General features: G+C 39.6%; 1 protein-coding gene across 1 annotated transcript in view; it reads left to right on the forward strand.

The window, feature by feature from the left end:
• The window catches only part of MAD1L1 (mitotic arrest deficient 1 like 1), a 372012-nt gene that overhangs the window by 20108 nt on the left and 328021 nt on the right, over nucleotides 1-23883 (forward strand). Inside the window, exon 9 of the mRNA XM_086473014.1 lies at nucleotides 19133-19219. Coding sequence (XP_086329140.1) covers nucleotides 19133-19219 — 87 coding nt within the window. The remainder of the gene's footprint in view (nucleotides 1-19132; nucleotides 19220-23883) is intronic.

Raw genomic sequence — 23883 nt, forward strand, 5'->3', positions numbered from 1 at the left:
GCGTAGCAACATCAAGATGGGGTGGAAGAAAATTGGAAATGTATGAATATTAAACTGTTTCAGCTTTTTTAGCATCTTTAAAATGCTCCTAGTTCCGACAAGCTAGCTTAAATGCCTTGTGGTATTATTATGTAAGCCTTGTCCTTAAGCTTCAATCTTTCCTCCCCTGGGACCTCTTTGCCAGTGAATATTTTTAACCAAAGCGTGTCTTTACCTGGGCTATATTCTCTTCTCGCAAGCTATGGTATTGAAAGGAACGTGCTTGTAAATACAGCTTTGTGCATGCGTTGTTTGGAGAGAGAAAGTTAATGTGGCTGGTAGCACTGAAAGCACTGCACAATATTTTCAAACCTTTCTTAAAGGGCATAGTGAACTTGAAATGTTAGTAAGTTAAAAGATTACTGTGATAAGTGCCTCAAGGTTCTTTTGAACTAGCTGTGATTACGTGAGTGTTGCTTGTTATTTTAAAATAACTTATAGCACAGAAATGGCCATGTTGGATTGGATTATTTACTAATCCATCTCTGGTCCAGTGTCAGAGACAATGGCATTCTGGTCTAGGTAGGAAAATCCAGAGAAACGTGCAAGACATGAAGTGGACTTTTAGAATGAAAGTTTAACTCTTACCAGCATGGATTTTACTTGGGCATAAAGATTTTTATTTGGTGCCCCCCTCCCACCTTTTTAAAAGTAAAAACTCTTGCAGATGGGAGATGTTATGTGTAATGTGCATAGAATAAATAGAAGAATGTTTTGCTTTGATATTCTTTCAGTTATAGTCTTTCTTATTTGAAACAAACTGCAAAAAAGTTGTATTAGAGAGAAGTGAGCTTCTTAAAGTGCTGCTGTTTATATAAATGATGCTTTTTTTTTCTCTTGCTGTTCTGTTTGAGACGAAATGTAGTTTTTGTCTTAACCTTGTCATTTGATTTTACTGTTTCTTCCTCTGTGTTACGCTGTTAAGTGTGTCATGCAGGTTGGTTTGGTGTATGTGTCTGTTCTCCCTGAACTGATGAAGAGGATCTAGAAGGTAGAAAGCCCATCCTGAAGTGAGCTGCCTGAATGAGAGCAGACACTGCATCAGGCTGTCAAGAGAATTGGGCCCATGATAATTGGAAAGATACCTGTTTTGAAAGCAAAGATGGGAGGTGTTGGGGTGTGAGTGAATCCCTGTGTTTAGTGAACACCTGGAATCAGTTAGTGTCTGGAGGCTATTTTCAAAGGGCTGACCTGTACAACTGAAATAAGAGCTCGGGGCTCCTGTTTTCAAATTAAGCTTTCTGTGGGGTTAGAATAGCTTGTGGAAAATGCAGACAGACCTTTTCAGCAGAAAGAAGATAAAACGTGTCCAGCTATTCCTTGCAGCCAAGGCAGTTAAGAGGTGATGGTGTACGGAACCTTCTTTCCCTCCCTGCCACTGAGTAAAATGCAGGAACTGCATTGGCAAAGCTTATTTTTTCAACATTTTTTTTTTTGTTGGTGGCTCCTGGTACACTAAAATGTGTTCTGCACGTGTTTTTGTCGTCACCTGGCAGTGAAATGTTTCTTCTAATGAAGTCATGTCTGTTGCAGAATGGCATTCTTGTAAGAGGGTGATACATTTTGGAATAGTGTGTTAGAAACCTCTGCACATTGCAGCAGCTTTCAGCTTTTACTGCCTCTTGCTGTAAATGGAAATAGAATCGGTCAGAGAGCCTAACCTTCCAATGTAGGTACAGTTTCGGCTTTTCTGGAAATGTATTTACTTGAGATCTTGAGAGTCTCTTCTCTCCTTTTCTAGTACCAATTTGACTCAATCCTTACTGAGTTCCTTTCTCTACATTACTCTTGGCTCTCTGGTCAGCAAATTTAGCAATTCCTATGCCTCTTTGTGGGGAGTAATGAGCAACTATTGCAGGAACCATTTTCTAACACAAGTTGTTCTTCTTGGAATTGCTTTTGAATTCTCGTTACTTGTTTAAACTTTTTTTCACAGATACTCTGATATGAACAGCATAGTGAAAGGAAGATCAGTGCTTTGGGTAGGAAGAAATATGGAGTTCTGGATTTTCCTGAGTTATACCCTGCTGACCAAGTTAATTTCCTTTCAGCTTTAGTGAAGCAATCATTATCTTTCTATGATACACATGAAGCTGTTCAGTGAGGGCTTGAAATCCTACTAACTTTTCCAAGGAGGACGAAAATGGTGTATCTGGCTTTGACAGTGTGTTCAGTGTTGGTATCCTCAATTTGAGAAGTTAACTGTTCATCAGTTAGCTTGGCCAGTTTTTGGTGATACTTCACAGCTCTGCTATTGGCTTGGTTCAGAGGATGATGCTTTAACCTAGTTATTTTTTTTTTTTACTCACGTGCTAGTACATTTGCAATAACATTTCTGGCTGTATGCTCTTCGTATTCCCAGAGTCAAAGCTTTGTGGCTTCAGGTGGTTTTCTGCAAATTTAGCAGCCAAGGTTGATGGCATCAAGCCTACTTTGTGACAAGCCTTTCATTTAGACGTGATGGTTTCCATTGTGACTCTGGCAAAGACATCATCTGCCTTCTGGATAGCTGGCCCGCTTGTCAAGGTGACAGAACGCCTATCGGCTCACCTGTCTGCAAGTAGCTGGCAAGGGGAAACGCAATTGGCACTTTGTAATAACTGATGTGTTTGTAAGGCTGGTAGAGAGGAAGAGTGAAAAAGTGCTCTCAATTTGTGTGTGGGTTTTTTTTTTCCAATTGGGTAGACATAGGTCTTGGAAAATGCGTGAGCTGCTGTCTATATAGCTTATGATAGCTGATAAAGATAAACATGCTATTTCTTAATGTCAGTCTTTTGACTGTAGTTAGATATTTTAAATAGCTTTTTTCTAAAATATTTGTCTGTTTCTTGTATCCTGTATTGTTTGTTTCAACGTGTGTCTAGGTCAGTAGGCTTTCATAGAATACCCGGTTGGGAGGACCCTCAAGGACCAACTAGCCCAACCTTTCATGGCAAAAGCACAGCCTAGACAAGATGGCCCAGTACCCCATCCAGCTGGATCTTGAAAGTGTCTAATGTTGAGGAAAAGTTTGGAGGATACAAGTTAAACCCTTAACTTCGCTTTAGAGTCAGCTGTTCTGCGTTTTGCCTTTATGATGTGTGTTGGTTAAGTATTTGCCAGAAGTGATTTTCATGGACAGTCTCTAGTATGGTCGTAGTTAAGTGTTGGACAGATCTGGTAATACAGTGGTAAAAGCACTTTTGTGTCTAAGAGTGTAAGGGCTACCAGATAAATATTTGGCCCTTCAGAATTGAATCATCAGGAGGCAGTAACCAAAGTTCTAACATCCATATCAGTCCATGGCATTTGTCAGGGAGAACTGGATGCTTTTGGTATTAAGTTGGAATCCAAATCTATGGTGTAGGGACTGAATCACTACATGGAATTTGATGGAATTGTATCTGACAAGAATCTTGCTGACAGCCTCTAATTGCAAGTGGGTTTTCGTAGTTTTAAGGAGCTGTCCCTCACTAGGTTGTTTCTTATCCTTTTCTGTGCTTGATAATTTGGAATAGTTAGGTTTCTGTATGCTGTGCCCTGCGTTTTCCATCCTTGCTGTGCTAGGGGAGTTTAAGGGACTTAGCTGAAACGAGAAGGAAATAACTACTTTCTCCTCCTCCACAAACTGCTGCGTTTGTCAGAGGCAGCTTGAGGGCTCAGGTTGTCTTGCTGTTGTGGAAGAGCTGCAATTCCCTTCTGTCTGAACAATAAGCTTTGTATCTGTACAGTAATGAACTGCTTTTGTTTCCTTCAGAAACGTGCTCTGCTGTCTGGAGCGTTTCCATTTACAGACAACCCTTGCCAAATTAATTTTATTTAATTATCTCCCAGGGCTAAGCTTGAATACATTTTGTGTTAAATTCACTGTTTCTCCCTCTTCTGAACGAAATGGACTTAATATCCTTGTTAAAATCTGATTAAAACTAAAATTGAGTTTTTTGAAGTCTGATTATCCCATGAAATGGAATTTTTAAACCTAATTATGAATGGATTTGCATACATTTTTAGCACCATTGAAAAGAAAGTTGAAATAAATTTATTAATGAAATCTTCTTCTGCTGTCTCTTTGGGCCATGACGATTGCTGGAGAGTGAGGGAGGAGTAGGGAAGGCAAGAATAAAAACTTCCCCCTTTTGAAATATACCCTCTCCCCCCCAATTAATTCCAGAGCTGGTTTGACCCAGTCTCATTTTTATTCCTCTCTGCCACACAGCCCAATTTAGGTAATTGATGGCCTTTCAGAGAGAGCTACGCAGTTGAGCTGGTTTCATGTATTTAAAGCCTTTGTGCTTTCTGAAGGGAGGATGGGGGGCGGGGGGAGCATTTGTTTTCACTATTATGTTCTTCCCCTTCTTTTCTGAGGTAGCCCTGATACAAAATCAATAGGCAGCTCTCGTTTCTCCTTTCTGAGGAGCTGTATATTTGAGCATTTATTTTAAGCCTGATTAAAAAATGGATAGTTTTACAGACCGTGGTGAATGTGCACATGGGATTTGTGATTGTTTATGTAGTTCCCTGGGTTTGAAGCAAAAAGTTTCTGTGTAGGATATATTTGTATCTCTCGCTACAGAAATTGTGCCCATTCCCTCAGGATTTTGAAAGTGGTTTTCTATGGAAAAAGGAGTGCCAGTGGAGGATGCATCTGACTGACTTCAGCTTTTTGAAGCAGGTGTGGAGGGCAGTAAGATGCCTGTGCAGAGAGGTATTGGTTTCACGTGGAGGCTCGTACTGCTGAACCTTTCTGTATGTTTCTCACACTGATGAGGAACTTCATCTCCTTACATGAAATGTAGAACTTAAAGATGTGCCTGCTTTTTTAATTTTTTTTGGTCAGCCATCCTCTTACCCAGGGTTCCAAAAACCTCTTTGCCCACATAAGCGTTAGTTACAAAATTATAAGAGTGTCTTCTCTCTATCATATGCTGTGTGCAGATTTTATTTTTTTGTAAAAAAAAATAAAAATTATAGTAGATGTGGTAGAAAAAAGGTGTTTTGGCAGTTCAGAAATCCTGGACTTGATACATGAAATGCTCAGCACGCGGCCAAGTGTTCTGTAAGCATTTGCATTTGCAAAGTTACTTTTGAGCAGAGGGACTTGTTTTCAATGTACCTTTGTTTTTTCATGTTAATCCTGTCTTTGCAAAGGTTGAGTACGAAACATAGTGGAGGTATCAAGTTCTACAAGAAGTGCATAATTTGGCGTTGTTTCTTTGAGATCCTTCTGAAGTGGGGAGTTTTGAGGGAAGCTGTTGTTTAGCAGAAGAAGGAGGGTTGAGCTGAGATTGGAGAATGCTTTTAGCTGGCAAATGCTCAAGGTATAAACAAGAGTCGTTGAAATAAATCAAAACTGTTCTCTGTAACGTAACAGGAAAACTTGAGAATTCAGATAATCTTAGGAGGAAAGAAGCTAACTGAGGTGACTCTGCTCCAGTGACTTTAATTTGCTTTGTGGGTTCATGGCTGCGGCCGTCACTTGTGCTTGCTCACGGAAACGATTGCCCAAGGTAGACACCTTTGGCACCTGAGTTATATAATATTTATTTTATAAATAGGGCGCCCTTTTACCCTTGGGTTATAAATGCTTTGCAAGCTCAAGTGGAATCTGAGGGGTTAGGAAGACCTGATGCACCTTTTCCCTGAAGCGTGGAGCTGTTGCACAAAACTGCAGTCACACCGGCAGTGAGCAGAATTGGGAAGCTGCTGATCCTGGAGGAGATCTCCAGTGGGGTAGGCATTGTGAGGACTTGTAGAAGGGTGGTTTTTAACTCTTTATTGTCCAGTCAGTTCTGGACCATCTGTTCACAAAAGAAAAAGTATCAGGCGGTGGGAAGTCCTGTATGCTGTATCGTATGGTGTGATGAAATAAGATCTTGATAAATGAGCATGCAAGGAAGGATGCAAAAGTGGTGTGAAACAGGGATGTTTGTTTCTTTCAATGGAGAGAATAGGAGCTCTTTCCCTTCTGTGAATATATCTCAAGTTTTAGAAGCTGCTTGCCATCTAACTTGCTTAGTGCCTCCCCTAGTAGCTTCCAGCTTTGAAAGGGACTAGGACTTGATGATAGCAGTAAGCCAGGATGGTGTCAAAGTGCTTGTAATACCAGTCCAGTCCTTATCTTCCTCCCAGTCACAGGAGCCTGTGGCAAAGACACAGGGAAGTTCGTAAGTGCTTTTGGCTTGATGCAGGCAGCTGAGCTGATGTACTGGTTTTTGAGAGCAAGCTGGCAAAAGGAGAGCAGTAATTGCTGAAATGCCAGTGTTTACATCTTTAATGCGATTACACTGTAGCAGTTCCACTTTCTATGAACAAGTCTAAAAGTCTGCTTCTATTTCCTTCTGCCATGAATTATTCATTATTTATGGATGCTGGTGATTGGGGTTTGGCTTTCACAGGCAGGTTTATTATATCCACTTAGCTCTGACTGCTTTGGCATGCTCTAAGACTCAGTTATTTTCCCAGCATTTGTTCTTAATGCTCGTCATTCTTCTTGATGTTAAAAACTTTTGGAGTATGTAATCCAACTCTGGTTTTGGGAATGAGAGACTGAGGGGGTGGGGTGAGTTGTGGTTTTTTCTTTTGTGGGAAGCATAGGAAGAGCTTTTTGTTTAAATCTGTGCTTATTGCCAAGGCTGAGGGCAACCGTTTTATTGTCACGGTGTGTCAGAGGACTTGGATATGAGGCGCTTTATATGTGCGGCTTGGGAGATTTGGGTGTTAAGGCAAGAAAGCAGAATTTCAAAATGAGGTGGGATTGATGTGCTCTGCCCTTGAGGGAGGATGGTTCTGAGGGCTGATGAGGTTGGGATTTTTGTACTGTCTTTCTGTGATACTGGGGTGCCAGCACCACTGCAGCAGCAATGACACATGATTCTTCTAGTCTAACAACTTGTGTCATCTGGTTTGTACTGGGGCCGCAATGTTTAGGTCTTGGTATGTCTCATGTTTGTTAGCAGATGCTTAGAGCTGATGTGTTAACGGAGTTCCGTAAAAGTTTGTCTGAAATGTTATTTGTCCTTCACTTTGAATATTAAATTTTTAGAAACTTAAAAAAAAAAAGTTTCAGTCTGAAATGTTATTTGTCCTTCACTTTGAATATTAAATTTTTAGAAACTTTAAAAAAAAAAAAGAGAGTATGAGGGAGAATTACTGCATTGTTTAAAGTTCGGAAAGCTTTTTTTAGCTAAACAGTTCAAAGAGCGCATCTCACTAATCAGAGGAATATTTTTGCATCCCCGGGGTGGTCACAGTGTTTTAATTGGAACTTGGGCTTCTTTGAAGTCCTTTTTAATCCTCCCTGAGCTGGGGGAGAGGGTTTGAAGGCAGCACTGCAAATCTGAAATTTCTTCATTTTATTTACATGTGTCTGGGGATGTGGATAATTCGTTTTCCTGAAGTTAAGCTCACTTGCCAGCTTGTGGACAGCTGAGTGAGAAATGTGCTTCATTAAATGGGGAGGCCGGAGACAGATGGTGGGGGGTTATAGATGGTGAGCTCGCGTGCTTATGGACTTGTTAAAACCAGTAACCGAGCAACAGGCTCTGCATGGTAAATGAACTCAGTGGGGAATGATGTGATAACTAAGTGTGAGGCTAGACTAAGCAAAAAGCTAGGATTTGAACTCATGTTTTAGGATTAACTTAATAGTATGGCACTCAAAAATAGCGTTGCATACCGACATTTGACTGCTTTACAAGTTAAGAAACAAAAGATATGGGGTACAGGTCTTATGGTTGATAGCTTCAGTCATCGTTTAAGTCAATGTGGGGTTAAATTTTCTTACACTGGAGCTGAATTACAGAGTTTTTTCACGTGTTTCACCGGATTGCTTAAACTCTTTGTGCCTCAGCCTAAAATTAAGGCATTGCTTTGGCCTTTTTCTAGAGAAATCTAGTCTTACCCCAAGTGTATTGTGCACTTGATGTATCCACTGTGGATGGAGCTTCAGTGGTAGCTAATGCCTTTTGTGCCGTCTTAATACTAATAACTTGTAGGAATATCCTGCTGTTGACAACGCAAGTGTTTTCCTGGGGCATTTTCTGCTTTATTTGGTCCACTATTGATTTTCATGATAAATATAATAATTTATCAACTGTGTGTTTTCTGTTCTTCAATAAGGTTTTTAACCTCCCACATTTGCTGAAACTAGGATGTTTTGCTTTCTGCTTCTGCCAGAGGTGAGATCTGCTGTGAAAAGCTTTGAATAATCTTTGCTTGAGTTTGGATAGTTTTTAATTAATCAAAGCAACAGGCTTAACCTCAATTTTCTGTCTGAGAGAATAACTTAGTATTCCAGCTGAACATCTAAGCAATACACTTTTCATTCTTTCTAAAATTGTCATCATAAATTTACCTGTGACTGACGTTATTGGATGATATTAAAAAACCAGTTAAAATAACTTTTACTGTAGCTTAAAGTTGCAGTTTAAAGTGGCTGTTCCTGCCATGAGATTGAAGAGGTATGTGATTGTAATCAGAAGTAAATAAGAATAATATATGGAATGTCAAATCATTTTATATAAAAGTATCTGAAAATATGGTCAAGGCTCTCACAAGGACCTGTAGGCAGTCATTAATAGTATTCCCTCTTGCTCAAGGTTAGGGATTTTGTGTTACTGCTGGCTGATATTTTCAGCTGATAAGAGTCTGGGAAAACAATGTGATCAATAAAGATGTTGAAAACAATACAAGGACTTAGATAAATTAATATTCTGCAAGGATTATCTCAGACAGGTGTCAAAAGAACAGGACTATCAATTTAGTGAAATCTGTAAAATAGTGAAATATACATATATTGTCAGTACCTCGTCTTTGTTACAGTGTCAGCTCCCCTTCTTATCACACAGAAGCCCTGGTTATCTGTAAAAATGATGTCTCTGTGTTAGTGATTTCCCTGTGGGTAGAAGTTCTGCCAGAAGGGTATGTTGGACACGTATGAGTTGTGGTTGGGTCCCCTACACGCTGCCTCCTTGAGAAGAAGCTGATGCTGTCTGATTTCTAGGCTGGTCTGAGTGTCTTCAAATGTCTTGGAAGTGACCTAGCAGGATGGAACCGGCAGAAGTTCAGTAAATTACTAACTCAGTCTGTTTATTTGCATAATTTGCCTAATTTGAAAGCTACAGAGTTAAGTTTTTTACTTGAGATCTTTCCTTGTACCAAGCCATCCCTGCTGCCCCCCAGCTTAGTGAGGAGCGAGCTTCTGAATTAGCTTTTATTAATTGACATGAAATTTAGACAGAGAAGCTTCTGCCTGATCTTCTGGAAGTTTCATGTGTTACCTTTATTGGGGCTGTCAGGACACTTTCCCAGCTTTGTGTAATCTTGGTAATTGGCCTGGAATAGTTTTCAGGGTTTCTAATGATTCTCTGTTGAATGATATGTCTTTGAAAGATAGAATATCTGTCTATTCAGAGTTAATTTCCAGTAAGCAAATCTTTGTATTTCAGTCTGTGGTTTTCAGATATTATTTTTTTTCTTATGATTACTTAAATCCAAATGCCTTGAAAATCTTGGGATACCTATGTGGTTAGAATAAATACTTGGTGTTCTGCTGTGATTCTGTTCTTTAGGGTAGTTTGATTTACTCCCCAGCCCCGTTGTGAAGCCTTAATTTTTCCTAGCAAATAGTTCACACTATCCTCTGCCCAACTCTAGATTGTTATGGTGATTGTTCTGACTCCATTGATAAATGGAAACTACAGGAAAAACTACCCTAGTTATGACTCGCTAAAATAAGTTAGTTTATTCATTTCATGGCATTATTTTTCCCTTTAGCTGTTTTTTTTTCCTCAAATTAAGCTCATGACAGGATAAAAGACTTAAAATAGCTTTTGCTGCTGCTGCAGTAAAATGAAACATTACATTATTAAACGTGTTTATATTTTGTGCTCAAAATCTTAAGGGCGGTAGGTATGAAATTATATGCCACAATAATTTCCTTTGAGTAGCATCATTAATATATAATTACATCCACTAAATTAAATTGCAAATTGAGAAAAAACCATTCGTTTCCTTAATTGTAAAGATCATACTGATATCTAATGTAGTCTGTGAGCAGCAACGTTTTTGAAAATCGTTTATGATCATTTCCAACTTCACTACTTCTGTGCTACTGCTGGTAAATAGCTGAAAGGTGCTTTAGAAGTTTGTGGTGTGTTTTTTTTTGTTTGATCTCTAATCTGTGGGGTTTGTTTTTTTGGGAAAAGTTAAGCAAAAATAATTGTTATCCACAGATGCCATCTTAGAGTCTTGAATAGTACAAGGCTATAATTGGTTTAGAATTTCAAACTGACTGTGAATGAATCCTCAAGGTACTTGAGGTTTGCCCTCCTTAATACAGAACTCTTTGGTTGGCTGCTTTTTTTAAAAATAAGAGAGGGAGCAGTGGCGAGATACAGACAAAAAAATAAAGAGTGGGATGGAGAATACACTGCTGTGGGCAGTGCTGTCTGACTTGGAGAAGAATGGTGTTGCTGTTGTAAGAAGTCTCTGTTGCTAGAGACCAAGGATTTTCCTTGCATCATACCAAACAATGGTTTGAAAGCATTTCAAAGACACTGGTTCTTATGGATTAGTGAGTACAATAGGTTTGTTGTGCTTCCCTGATAACCTGAAAAAGGGAAGACCTTAAGAACTGTTTGTTTTCTTATACTGGGAAAACATGGGATACAGAATATTTAATAGCTTTGCGGATATGCTCCATGTTTCTCGAGTTGTGTATTAAATGGCTTATTGCCTTTATAAACTATTTTTTAATGCAACTGAGTTTAAGCCAAATTAAAATTCTTTTGTGTTACAGCATGACTGAAGTATGTGGACTGTCTTTCCCTTTTTTGTTTTCCTGTGGGATGAGACATAGCAGTGCATGCTGCAAGAAGGAATTGATTTCATCTGTATCATAATACCAAAAAGACTGGGGTTTTTTGGTTTTATCTAAGTAGAGAGTCAAGAACAGGGCATGGCAAAGTACGCTTTGATTGTTTAGAGAATGTCAAGTGTAAGTAAGAGTTTTAGAGTCAATACTTCTTAAATTCCTTACTTACATATGCTGCAAATTATTGGCTTTTGTGCCAAAAAACCTGAAGAGTGGCAGCTGAGTGGAGAGCCAAGCATGTTTTGCTCCAGTCCTACCAAGTGGTCAGCCTTGTGCTGTAATGTGAAACAGCAAAGCAATTAAAGGACATCCGTGTGGGTTAGCAGCGGTACAAATTGAGCTTGTGTGGGGATCTACTTGTCATTGGTAAGAGCTCAGGATGGTTTATTCTGTTTTTCTAGTTAACTCTGTTTCCCTTGCTACTTACGTACTTTCTCTATGGTAGTACATCTTTTTTTTCCTGTTTAAAGCATAGGTTAGATTTGACTCTTAATGAAGTCTAGTCTCGACAGTCCTAAAACCAAATTTTGGGAGGTAGTGTACAATTGTTCATCCACCCCAAAAACCAAAATGATGCCATGATGGTGGATCTCTTGCAACATAGGTAGCCTGACTTCTCACCAGTTTTTGAGCCAGGCTGACAGTTCATGCGTTTCACCGTTGAGCCCCCTTATTGCCTCTTCCATGGGGCTGATGTTACCTGACTCGGAGTGTAGCACTGTCAGCTCAAGGAGAGCTTGAGTCTATGTGTTGATCAGAAGACAGCTAAGCCAGTAACAGCTTCTTGTGGAAGGGGGCATTTTGGCAAGCTGATTCAGACCTTCAGCGGCAGAAAATGAACCAAGCAAAGCCAGTGACTGCCAGCAGCAGGGAATTAGATCTGCTCCTCTGCTCTCCCCCCGTTGCACCTGGAGAAGGGAAGCCTGGAAGTCTACAGTGATGACTTGTGTGAGCTGGACCCCTTTTGGAAAGGCAACGCTCTCTGGGCTTTCTGGGTAAAGAGCTCAGCCATGCGCTCTAGCACTTTTTCAATCAAACTATAGAAAATTGCTTTTGTTTCACCATGACCTCTCAGAGCTCTAAATTGCATGTCATGTGATTAAAAAAACCCCAAAAGCTGACTTCTAAATCGACAGGTTTAACACTACTACGTATACGTTCCCTCTCCCTCAAGTCTATTTAAGCCTTTCACCTTTAAGGTTACGTTCAGCTGTGCAATGTGTGTGCTTACAAAGTTTCAGTGGTTTGTTCTGTGTTTCCTGTCAGCATCGGATGAGAAAGTAGTCTAGAATGTTGAAATGATTGCCAAATGATTGATTTTTTTCAAAAGTACAATTAATTTTATCTTGTTGAGCTCTTAAATGTATCTTTAAAGTAGAAATGAAACTTGAAAGATTAGTTGTTATGATGCCATATCATTAACTTTGGGAGGAAAAAACCTTTTTTCATTAAAACCCAAGAAGTCTATTGACTGGAATCTAAGATAATTTTCTTTTTTCTTTTTTCTTTTTTTCTAAATTATGACTTGATTGGATTGCTAATTTTGCAGTTGCTTCAAAAAACACATATCAATTGTTCTTAGAATTGTCAAGACACTATAAACACTTTAAAGTGCTGTCTTTCAACTAAGTTGCTCTTCTGATTCAAGTATTTAATGGGGACATTTGCTTTGGTAAAGAGCAACTAGATTTGTTGATTCTGTCTGTACGCAAGCATGAGGTTTCCCTTCTAAATGAAGTGAACCTCAGAAGCTGAGATTGCTTATTGCTTTCAGTTACACTTCAAATTTCCTTGTGTTTGCTTTGTACATAAAATATTAAGCATGCAGCTTATTGGAGAGACAGTCTTAAGGTATCCCTTAGTTTTGCTTTTTTTGGCAGCTCTTAGCACCTTTGTTTGAATGAATGATGTTGAGTGTGTCAAAAAACACTAAGTGCCCTCATTGCCTAGGAAATTTTGAGAATTTATTTTTGTGAACAATGTGTAGCAGATTTCTAACCATATGCTTTAGTTAATGTAGTTAACAATAGAAAGGGAGGATGTAGGCATGAAGACATTAGCAAATGGGAGTAACTACCTGGACCGGAGATTGAAGGGGCTTTTTTGCAAGAGAAGTGCTGTTGTGAAACTTAACTCTCAGAACTTCCAGGCCTGGACACCAGATTTTAGTGGCAATATTTTCTTCTGTTCTGGTGAAGGGGAGCTAGGGTATGCTCTGAGGGAGGTGATGCATATTTCGAGGCGAAAGCAACATTGAGCAAGTTGCAGTTTTCTGATACGAACTTTGAGTTAATATCACCAAATTAAACTTAAGGACTCTGTGTTGCTGTATCTGGGAAGTCTGTTGTGATTGTTGTTATTTGCTGTAGTTCCTTGAAGAGCAAGTCGTCACAGGAACTGGGCTGCTTTTGGACTTGCTGGTGAAGTTTAAGAAATAAGTGAGAGTCCTGTAAACCAGAGATAAAGGAGTTAAAGCGGTCGTAGAGCTCAAATATACAAAAAGGATATACAGGAAGAGACTATTACAGACATTTCACAGCCTTTCTAATCACACAGAAATATTTAAAACAACTAAAATGCCTTTCCAGAAATCTTCTGTTGTTGTCATGTTATTGTCGTATGTTTGTTCTTCAGATGCTGTTGTTTTCCTGCCTAGGAAGAAGATTAATTTCTTTTTTAAAAGTAGAAAATGGCCTTCTTGGGGAGAATTTAAACATTTTCTTGTTTTTCTTATGCATAATATAAAAACAGATGAGGAACAAATTCCATATTTTACACTTTTAGGAGAGTTCCAAACAAACAAACCCAACCTCTCAGAAAACCCAGGCAACAAAAAACCCCTGTAAATTCTTTTTGGTTGAAGAGAAGGAAGCAGATGTGCCTTCCCTCTCTGTGCCTGATTCTCTTAACAAATGCTTTAATAAAGACTTCTGTTTCTGGTCTTTGACAGTTAATTGTGCTTAAGTGTAAAACAGGTTATGGATCCACCTAAAATGCTGTGCCAGAAATCTGGGAATGTTCCATTTCAATTTAATATCACTTAGTTGAGACAACCAAATCTATGTCATCATATATTCATACTGAGCTAAAACTATAGAGAGAAATGTTAACTTAGACTTCCAAAAATAAGTATTCTGAGTAATTTAGTATTATAAATGTTACTAGTTTGGTAGTTTCAAGCAAATTTAATTTAAAAAAAAAAAAGGTGAAGAACTTAGTCAACTCTGTTTGGAGGACCAAGTCCCTGTTTTTCTGTTTAGTTTTACTTTTGTCTTGTACCTCTGTAGTTAAAATTTAAGGTCAGATACCTAGCTACAATCAAACTTCTTGCTTCACTGTGAATTTTGAAACATTTTATAGAAGCAATAAGATGATGAATTCTAATAAATTATAAATGAAAATATATTCCAATTTTTACTTTCACATCTTCATCTCCTTACTGAGTCTTGGTTGTTACTTCAACAGCCAATTCTTGGTGCGTGACTGTCGTAGTTTATACTGAAATGGTAATAAATCCTTAACTTAGACAGTTCAACAGAGCTTTCTAGCAAATGTCTATGAAACCTCAGTTGTGTGCATTAAAAAAAAGCTTTAAAAACTGCTTAAGCAGTTTTCCGTGTTAAAAGTTAAAAAAGTGTGCTAGTGGGCACTTGAAAGTCATTGAGTGATTTGGATGGGCATCCCATTAAGTTAATTTTTCACTTCATTTGAACAGTTTTAGGTTTTTATCATTCTTAAATTGCTCCTTTACAAATTATCTGCACTTCAAAGGAAGTTGAAGAGCTTTGGTTAACAGCAATTTTGTCCCTCTCCTGCCTTACTGTGCTGCTAAAATATGCTGGACTAATTTGGTCATTTAGGGTAAAAAAAAAAAAAATCTTGTTTCCAAATTAGGCTTGAATTCTCCTGTTTGGGGTTTGGTGGTTTTTTTTTTTTTTTTTTGGATTTTGGCTTAAATGTTATTGCAGAAGGAAATGCCGTCTCGTATGGGATGGTGGGACAGAGGAAGAATGTTCTAGCTTTTGGCTCCTTGTACTTTACCTAGGAGAAAGGAACTCAAGTCAGTGATTTAATCTGCACTGGCATTTTAGAAGCCACTTTGTCATTTGTTCTTCATGTTATCTTTATAATTACTTAGCATATGGTTCAGTTTTAATAACATGCTGCTCTTGAGTCACACTGTTAAGTGCGTGTCTCGTTTGCAGGGTTTTGCACAGCTGATGCAGACTAGGTGTGATGCTCTTCGTGGTTCCATGGGCTCCGTCATCATGTGGGGAAGGAGGCTGTCTGCAGGTTCGCAGCAGGGCAAGCAGTGACTGTGCACAAAGAGCAGCTTTTCAGAAAGGGGGTTCTGGACATGTTTATGTGAGGATAGAATTTCAAACTGCCCTCGAGCAGCCATGGTGATTCAAGTAGTGTTGGTAGGCTGTGTTGTCATACAGATTCTCGTAAAGCAGACTTCTTGGCTTTTTAATACTTGTTTTGATATCAACTGGTCCACAGGGAATGGACAGAGCTTAGCGAAAAGTATACACAGCTAGCCTGTCAGACAGGCTGTCAAGGCCAGGACGTGTTACATATAGGTTGGGATGCTGCAAATTTCTTTCTTTATGCAGCATTGTTTTCGCAAACTTGTGAAATGAGAGGGCTGTTTACAGCCATGAGGCCTGGTTGGTATGGGCAGTGCTTTGGGAGTTGACCAAATTCTCTTCAAATTGAAAGCTGGTCTGATGTAATTTAATTGTGCATGCAGTGTCATTCCTCTACTTAGAACCGTGTAAATTTGGCTTTTGCCAAATTGTGTGTAATCGGGATAGGATGTAGACCTCAAACAGGCTTTGAAACCTCTCAGTAAAGGTATTTGACAGCAGAGTGCATGCAGGGGGTGTCTTTGTCTCTGATCACCTGACATGATTTAGTTCTACAGAAAGTGAACTCTTCTTTAGAGGGGGTTAGTACCCATTGTCTTTATTTTCTGTTATATGTCTATACTGCTACACTTAAAAAAAACCCCCAAAACCAAAAAACCCCACAAAAACCAACGAAAAACCTCAAAACCAAACAAACCCCAAAAAGTATCTAACGCCAATTAAACGTCTTTCAGAACTAAGTATAAACCTAAAGCTGCCAATTGCTGAAGCTGAGGCTGGAAGCCGAGTGTTGATTTGAATTGCCGAACAGATGAGGGTGATTGTTTTTTTTATTGGAAATCTGTCAGTAGCTATCATTACTAGAAATCTGTGGCTTTTATAATCCTATCTCATTTTACTATTGGATTAATGTCAGTTTTCTGTCTCAGTCCTAATACATTATGGTATGAATTTCTGAGAAAATGAGTAAAAAATCAAGGCAAATATACTTTTTTGCCCATTTAAAAAAACCTGTGCAATTATTTTGTTGATGCAGGGACCAAACACTGGTGTTGGGGGCTGGCACTCAACATGGCCAGAGCGATGACTGATACTAACTATCCTTGTGATAAATCTGCTATATTTGGACAAATTACGAGAGGCTTAGAACTGCATTTTTCAGAGCCTTGTTGACTTGGCATTGAATGTTACAAAGACTGTCCCTATTGAAATCCGTGTGTCTGCTTACAGCTGCTTTTTGCCAAACAGACTAAGCATGTAGAGTCCCTTTGTCTGATGTTTCCTCTTTTTTAGCTCATGGGCACTCTAGTAGGTGAAAGATGGTGAAGTGGAAAGGGAAACATGATTTGTAAGGGTTTTTTTCCTCATCAGCACTAATATAAAGTTACCTTTAACCTTACCTTATCTCTAGAATTTTCTAGTTAGAAACTACTGCAGAAAGAGAACATCTGCTTCCTTAATTCATGGAAAAAAATCTGAGTCAGAGGTCCACTTCCTGCAGATAGAACCCGTGTTGAAATCAGATTGTAGCTTTATAGACTTCTCTGGTAGGTTTTTTGCTGCTGTTTTTTTTCCCCCTGCAGACATTGTGGAGCATGTGAAACCAACTGTCTTCCACTTTCTGGCATATATTATCATTTAGTTCTCCATTTATATACCCGTAGAAAGAACCTGAATCCTCCAACTTGGAAAACAAAGTTAGAGCAGTGTTAGATTTGAGCTCTTCAGAGCTGAGATTCCAAGAAACCAGTGTTGTTTTTCCCTTGCTTTTGGGTTATGTGGAGATGTGGCTTGCATCAGACTGGGTTGAATGAGTTCTCCAGAGTTTGCTCTGATGCCTAGCTATTAAGTAGCACTCAGTAAAGAGATGGGGAGCTGCTTAAACTAAGAATCCCTTCAGGCTCAGCTACAGGAGGTTGAAGTGTGTTATCTAGTGCTGCAACACATTTGAAAACCCAGGTGCCTGTTGCCTTAAAATTGGCTTGCCTCTGTTACCAGAATTTGGATTTTACATGTTTTAGTCAAGTCATCTCCAGGTTGGTGTCTTGGTTTATTCTCACACTTTCCTTTGCCATTGAGTCTGATGTCTTTGAAGGACAGTGTTTCATCCTCTTCTGACATTTCTCTGCTGCATACATGTGTCCATTGTCTGACACGTCCATCTGTTTTGTTAAATATCAACTGTTAAGACTTGTGTGTAACACAAGCGGTATTAGAGGCTTCAAAATTTTCTGCTGAGGAAGGCTACAAGTGTGCAATTCTGGAAGCAAAAAGCAGGAACCTTTGAATTGGGATTGCCACAACTGAATCCTGACTATCTGCATCAGCTCAGTGTTCAACTGATTTTCACTTGGGTGGAAGTGACAGATGATTAAAAAAGAACAATGATGCCTTTTCTGTATGCGAATAGGCTGAAAAGTGGTATCATCAGAGAAACGGCTTCTTTAGTCCTAGATTCAGTCAAATCCCAATGGTCAAGCTAGAAGCATATTTCTTACCTGTCCAGGTTTTGGAGTGGCAGGAGCCTCATTCCAGGACTATATTTGAATAATGTAGAATCTGACCAGGCTTACTTTCATCTGCCAGCAACAGTGAAGCCTTGACTTGCGTCTTGGGGGACATACCAGAATGTGATTTTACAGATTTTACTTCTGCAAAACTAGCTTCCCACTTGCTCTCTATGAAAAACCCGTTCCAAGGTTTGGGTCACTCTTCGCCTTTGGGGGTGATGCATCTTGCTGTAGCAAAGTGATGTACTCAGAACATACTGTGGTGCCCTTTCCAGTTTCCTTTCCTTTAAGAAATGTGATACAGATGCTTCTCTTTTGGGATGGGAAACCCTTTCTGGTGGCTCAAGAGAATTTTTAAAAAACTTTTTCATAAGCTGCCTTCATTTAGAGTTGAATCTCTTACACTCATGATTTAAAGAGAGGTCTCTGAAAAGAACAGTTACCTCCTGCAGAGACTGTTGATGTGGGATAGTGGTTTCTGGGACGGCCAGACTGCAGTTATCTTGATCTCATTCCACAAGCTTTAAGAATTTGTCGTTGGATTTGATGGAAAAATAAACCTATTCGTGACAACTGCAGAGCTGTTGCTAGTGGGTCTGTAGAAGTCTTTGATCTCTTTGACAAGGAAAGGTTATCGGAGTGGGATCTGAAGTGTTGTCTGGAGCTGATGGATTCCCCCCCTGCCCTCCCATGGCTCTGGAGTCAGCACACTGGTAATTGTGTGGGAACGCTGCTTTGAGTCACCTATGATGTAGGTAAAACCTCTATGCTGTCAGAAGGTGTTCAGCAGTAGCCAGAGTTGTACAGTCTATACGTACATCTACTTCCTCCTTTTCTTACCCTCTTGGTAATAATCCTGTGGTCGTGCTCCACTGAGGCTCTGTAGTTGAGTAACAATTAGAGTAATGCTGGGTGTTCTCACCCCTGTGTATTTGAGCTGAGCACTAGGATGGGGAGGAGGTTGTGAACACTTGTCCTTATGTGTGTTAAAAACCAAAAAGGTGGATGTGTTCAAGTGATAAGCTGTCTGTTCATCTGGTGTGAGTGTTTATGGAGGTTGCTTGCTTTGTAGAACTTGGTCTTGCTGCCTACAGCTTTAGAGTTGGGTTTATGGGTTGAAGTGAACAGTGGTGAAGTGCTGTGACTTGGATGGTGATTACAGGATACAGCAATGGCTTTAATAAAACAGGCTTTTCTGTCAGCTGGACAGGATGCAACTCTGTTCTAAGGGACTGCAGCAGCTCTGGCCTGGTGAAATTGCCTTGTTGCTTTTGGCGAGACCTTTTTTTATGGTTATGTACAGAACATAGTTTTTCAACCAACGATTTGTTATAAGTTTCTATTTTGTTTTCATTGTGCAGGACACCTGATGATCTCTCAAGGCAAATTGTGGCCCTGCAGCAAAGGGAGCTTGTGCTGAAAGAGCAGAACTCTACCATCACGAACAGGTGAGTGATGCCAATAGTGGATGCTGGTGGCAAGTCACTTCTATGTTAAAGCATGTAGAAAATGAGGACTGCAAACTAGGAGAACAGCCCTTTAGATTTCATTGCTGTTCCGTGGAGCCTTCTATGCCATTTTCTGTTCTTCCCCATGTTGCTGAAGAGTTGTTTTTTGCTTACTTAAATCCTTGCAAGAAGAAAAAGATGTGGGCGGATGCAGTGAAGGGTTTGTCCAGCTTCATTTTATGAGCTAAAGCATTTGCAAGGGGAAGTGAGCTGCTTTCCCAGACCGTTTCTTCTGGAAAGGGAATGTCGCAGCAAAATGTGCAAAGCAGCCATCTGGGTGTGGGAAAGGGAGTGAGAGCTGTGAGGACTGAGATTGGACTGCTTAAAGGACCAGTTTGTATGGATAGTGGTGGAAAAGTATGTTTGCAGTTTTGGTGGGAAAGTACTGCTAGACTTCAGGAGGAGCAGTCTGTTTGTGTATGTATTTGAAACTAGAGGGTGTTTAAGCCTTTGCCCTGGTGTGGGAGTGAATATCTAATGGGGAAATGAATTTGTCTGCCAGAGCTTAACTTTCCAGACTGCATTGGTTTACACACAGCCTTTCTTAACACAGTTCCACAGCATGCCAGAAGGTGCTTCTCATCCGTGGTGCACATACTCTTGCTTCCCACACTGTTTTATTTCCTCACATTAGGAACTGCGTTGTCTGTTCTGGTTAAAAACAATACCTCTATCTTTCAAAAAGGCCCTTGAACAGTTTGCATTGCCAAGGTGTTAGCTGACCTGTTTAAGCAACGGCAGTGTGGAGAATTTCAACCTTTGGTGTAAACATGTTGAATGTGAAGGAGTCAAATATTGGGTAATTGAGCACTGGACAAGCACTCTCAGTTTGTCTTGCGCTGCATTGGCTCATGTGTCTCCTGAGGTATGTGGTAGATTTTGGTTCAAGAGATGATCCTGTTCTGGGCTCTGCCTTACCAATGACGGGCAGGATTCAAGCTGAGTGTTAAAAGCTTTGTGTGTGCTGCTACTGTTAATGAAACTGTTTAGTCAGTTGTAAAATTGTTAGCCAAGTGCAAATTCCCCTGAGTGCAGCTGGCCAAATTGTTTTGTGTATCTTGCAAAGAAGATTAAAGGGAGGGAAAAAAGTCTCACCAATATAAAAAAGACATTTCATATATTAGAAATAAACCAAGCAAACCCGCAATTGATCAATGATCAAATAAAAGAATGATGGTAATGTTTGAGTTATTGATTTTATTTTTTTTTCAGGCGGCTTCTCACAGCCTGTCAGAGAAATGCTTTTCCTGAATTTATTAATGGCCAAGGGAATAATCTGTGGAAAAAGCAGCCGTTTGGTAGTGCCTGTTCGTGCTGGATGTAATTGTGCCAATTTAGTTTAAAAATAAAAACATGATTAAGATTACTTTTTGATTTCAAGTGAAATGGGCTGTAAAGCTGCTTAAATTAAAATTCAAACATTTTCTTGATGCAGTGCTGTGTATCACTTCCAAAACTGGTAATTTCAGCTTTCCTCTGTCACACACTTTATTCTGTCTTAAAATGTAGGCAATAAGATACATTTTTAAAAACCTTTCATTACAGATGATTTGAAAGTTCCCAAGAGAAGGTCTTGAGTCTTTGGAAATAAAAGTTGTTAAGGAAGCAAATCTAATTTTCTCTTTTCCCTGAATGACATCCAGATTTAGCTGATGGTCATCTTTTATTTGTTTCATAATTGTGATCAGAATGGTCTGTGTATTACAGGAACTTAATATGTGATCATGACTCCCTCTAGTGATGGATCCCAGCACTTATTCAGCTTTCTATTGTTTTTTCAGCTACAGGTTCTTTTGCCCTTAGTTGAAATGTGTTGAGCCTTCAGTGCTGATAGTGCTATGTTTGATTTATAAAGTCAGTGGTTATGTGTGTATAGAGCAAAGTGCAGCGCAAAGACAAAAGAATTTTTGCCTATCCTGAGAAACTTTGATTATTTTTTCTCTGTTAGAATTAATGATCTGGTAGATGCTTGAGAAAACATCATAAGAAGTTGTCATCTGAATTTAATTTTTGTGGCAATGTAGTGGAGAATGACAGATGGTTGTGGCTTACCTGTCGCTACAGGGCAAAATTCAGTTTAGCAAAGAGGTTTGAGTGTGGTGTTAAAGATGGTGATAGGCCCCTCTTCCCTAAATGGCTGATACTGAATCTTTGAACAGTGAATGTATGTTTGGTCATCGCTGAGCTTGAAGAGTGCCTGGAAGGGTTTTTTGCAAGTTGATTATTCTTTCTGATTATTCTGCCCCCTCCCTGGCAGTGTTCAAGGCCAGGCTGGATGGGGCTTTGGGCAACCTGCTCTAGTGGAAGATGTCCCTACTCATGGCAGGGGGTTGGAACTGGGTGATCTCTAAGGTCCCTTCCAGACCAAACCACTCTGTGGTTCTCTCGGTCTTTACACTGCAGTCATCTTGGTTTTGATTCCCAGGGATGGTACCTTTCCCACATTGTTTGGTGACTGTGATAGACACTTGCCAGCTACTATTTGTCTCTCAACCTGACAAGTAGTCCCTAGTTTCTTTTTGTTAAGAAGAGACGCTTGGTAGCGAAGCAGGAGTTACTTGCTAATGTAGCGGAATGTGAGCAGGCCTTGACTTCAGAAACAAACCGGACATGGAAAACAGATCACAAGGGAACAACTTGCTGTGTAAGGTCCCATCCGTTTCTGTGAAACTGGAGACTTATCTAGATTGACTGCTTCTGTGTCCCTTAGTTGATCTAGAATGGAGAGTTATAGTATAACGCACTGGTAATGAATGTTTTCCAAATGGTGTATGGCTTCACTAAACAGACACATTTATTTTGTCTTATTCTTCCATTCTTGAACTGCTTTCCATTGATGACTGTATATTTTTTAGAGCCAGTGTTTCTGTTATTAAAGAGGCAGTAGAGGTCATAGCACCATAAAAAGGCTGCATCATTACAAATCAGCCTTTGCACTGATATTCCCCCTGCTTCTTGCTTGGGGATCTGAGGCGCAATCAGTGTTTTGTGTAACCCGTGCAATTGCCAGTGTCTCAAGGCCTCCCAGAGATCAAATGATGATGCATATCATGTTTGCTATATCACTCAATTGGATGCTTTTAGACACAGAACCACAGGACTAAATTTCCTGAACAGTGGGTTTAAATCAATTTCTTTTAACAGTGATTGTTTACATGTTTGAGTTGTGTAGACTCCCTTGGAGCTTGCTATTTTTGCTAGGGAGGAAAGCCTTCCTGTGGTGCTAGCGTGGGGAAAGAGCAGAGGGTCACTCTTGCGCTGAACACATAGGCAGCAACTCACTTCTCTTTGCAACTTCAGTATCGCTGAGTAATGTAGCTGAAAGTGCCACTAATAGCGTGTGGTGGCATCTCACTGCTGTTTCGGAATGTGTTGCTACAACTTGTGTAAATAGAGTAAATTACACTTCAGCAGTAACAGCAGGAAGTATCATGGAACTCTATAACTGCAGAGCAAAGATAACAATCCAAAGGTTGAAAAGCTCAAAAGAAGATTGCTTAGGGCTGCTTTGATAGCATGAAGCATACCTGCTCTGCTGTTTAGGAAAAGGTAATGAAAGAATGGTGTTTAATTAGTGGGTCAGTTTAATCATGCAGCCATCATTAGTTCAAGCACATTTTTCCCCCCAGAATGTGAACGCTGTAGGCATGGTGTGTTGAAAGGTACTTTTTCAGGAAGTGTTGATAGTTGTAGCTTGTAATATGGAAAGTTGGTCAAGCAGTTTATAAGCTTTTGTCTTATGGAAAAATGATGTAGTTACACTAATTTTTTTATAAGTGAGAAAAGCTGCATGTTTATTTTTCCAGCATCCTATCCAAATATTTGGAGTCTCTGGAGAGATTTCCTAAAACAGTCCTGGCAAAGCGTTCTAGAATTTGAAATGTAGGGGAAAACTTCCCTTCTAATCAGTATTGTCCTCCGAGATGGCTAAGCATGAAGGAATGACGCTGCTTACAGTTTGATCTTTGCTTCAGTTCTGAAAGACAGGCTATGAAAACATACTTGTGGTCCCTCCCAAAGGGAGCATTTCTTTTCTACTTTTGCTCTTGTTTCCTAAGTGTAATATTGACTTTGGGCCATTGAGGTGTCTTTATCTTTTAGAAAGTCAAATGCAAGGAAACACAAAGGTGAAGTTAGTACTGAGCAGGATGAAGGACACAAAAACGGAGGAGCAGTAAATCTTTGGTTCTGGTGTTGGGATCCTGGAGCTGAAGGCTTCTTCCCGTCACCTAGTGTCAGAGTGCAGCCGTGTCTTTTGACGTACAGTTTCATATGTGAAAAGGGATACACAGAATGTGTTTGAAAAAGTATTTTCCTTCTCCAGCTGCTCACAGAGTTCTGTTAAGAGACAGAGTTGTTTACCACTTTTGTTCGTATAAATCATGTAAAGCTGATTTACCCGAACAACCTGCTGTGCATGTTATTGCTTAAAAATGAAATAAAAAACCTAAACCATTGAAGGGTGGGGAATGTAGAATGCAAACTGAACAGGAAATGCTTTTCATTGGGGCAGCAGTTTTTTGGTTTTTTTTTTGTTTTTTTTTTTTAAATAAAAAAACAATGAATGAATGATGGTAGGCTCAGAACTGTCCATCTCCATAAGT

This window comes from Leptosomus discolor, chromosome 14, assembly GCF_034619465.1.
Source record: "Leptosomus discolor isolate bLepDis1 chromosome 14, bLepDis1.hap2, whole genome shotgun sequence".
NCBI lineage: Eukaryota > Metazoa > Chordata > Aves > Leptosomiformes > Leptosomidae > Leptosomus > Leptosomus discolor.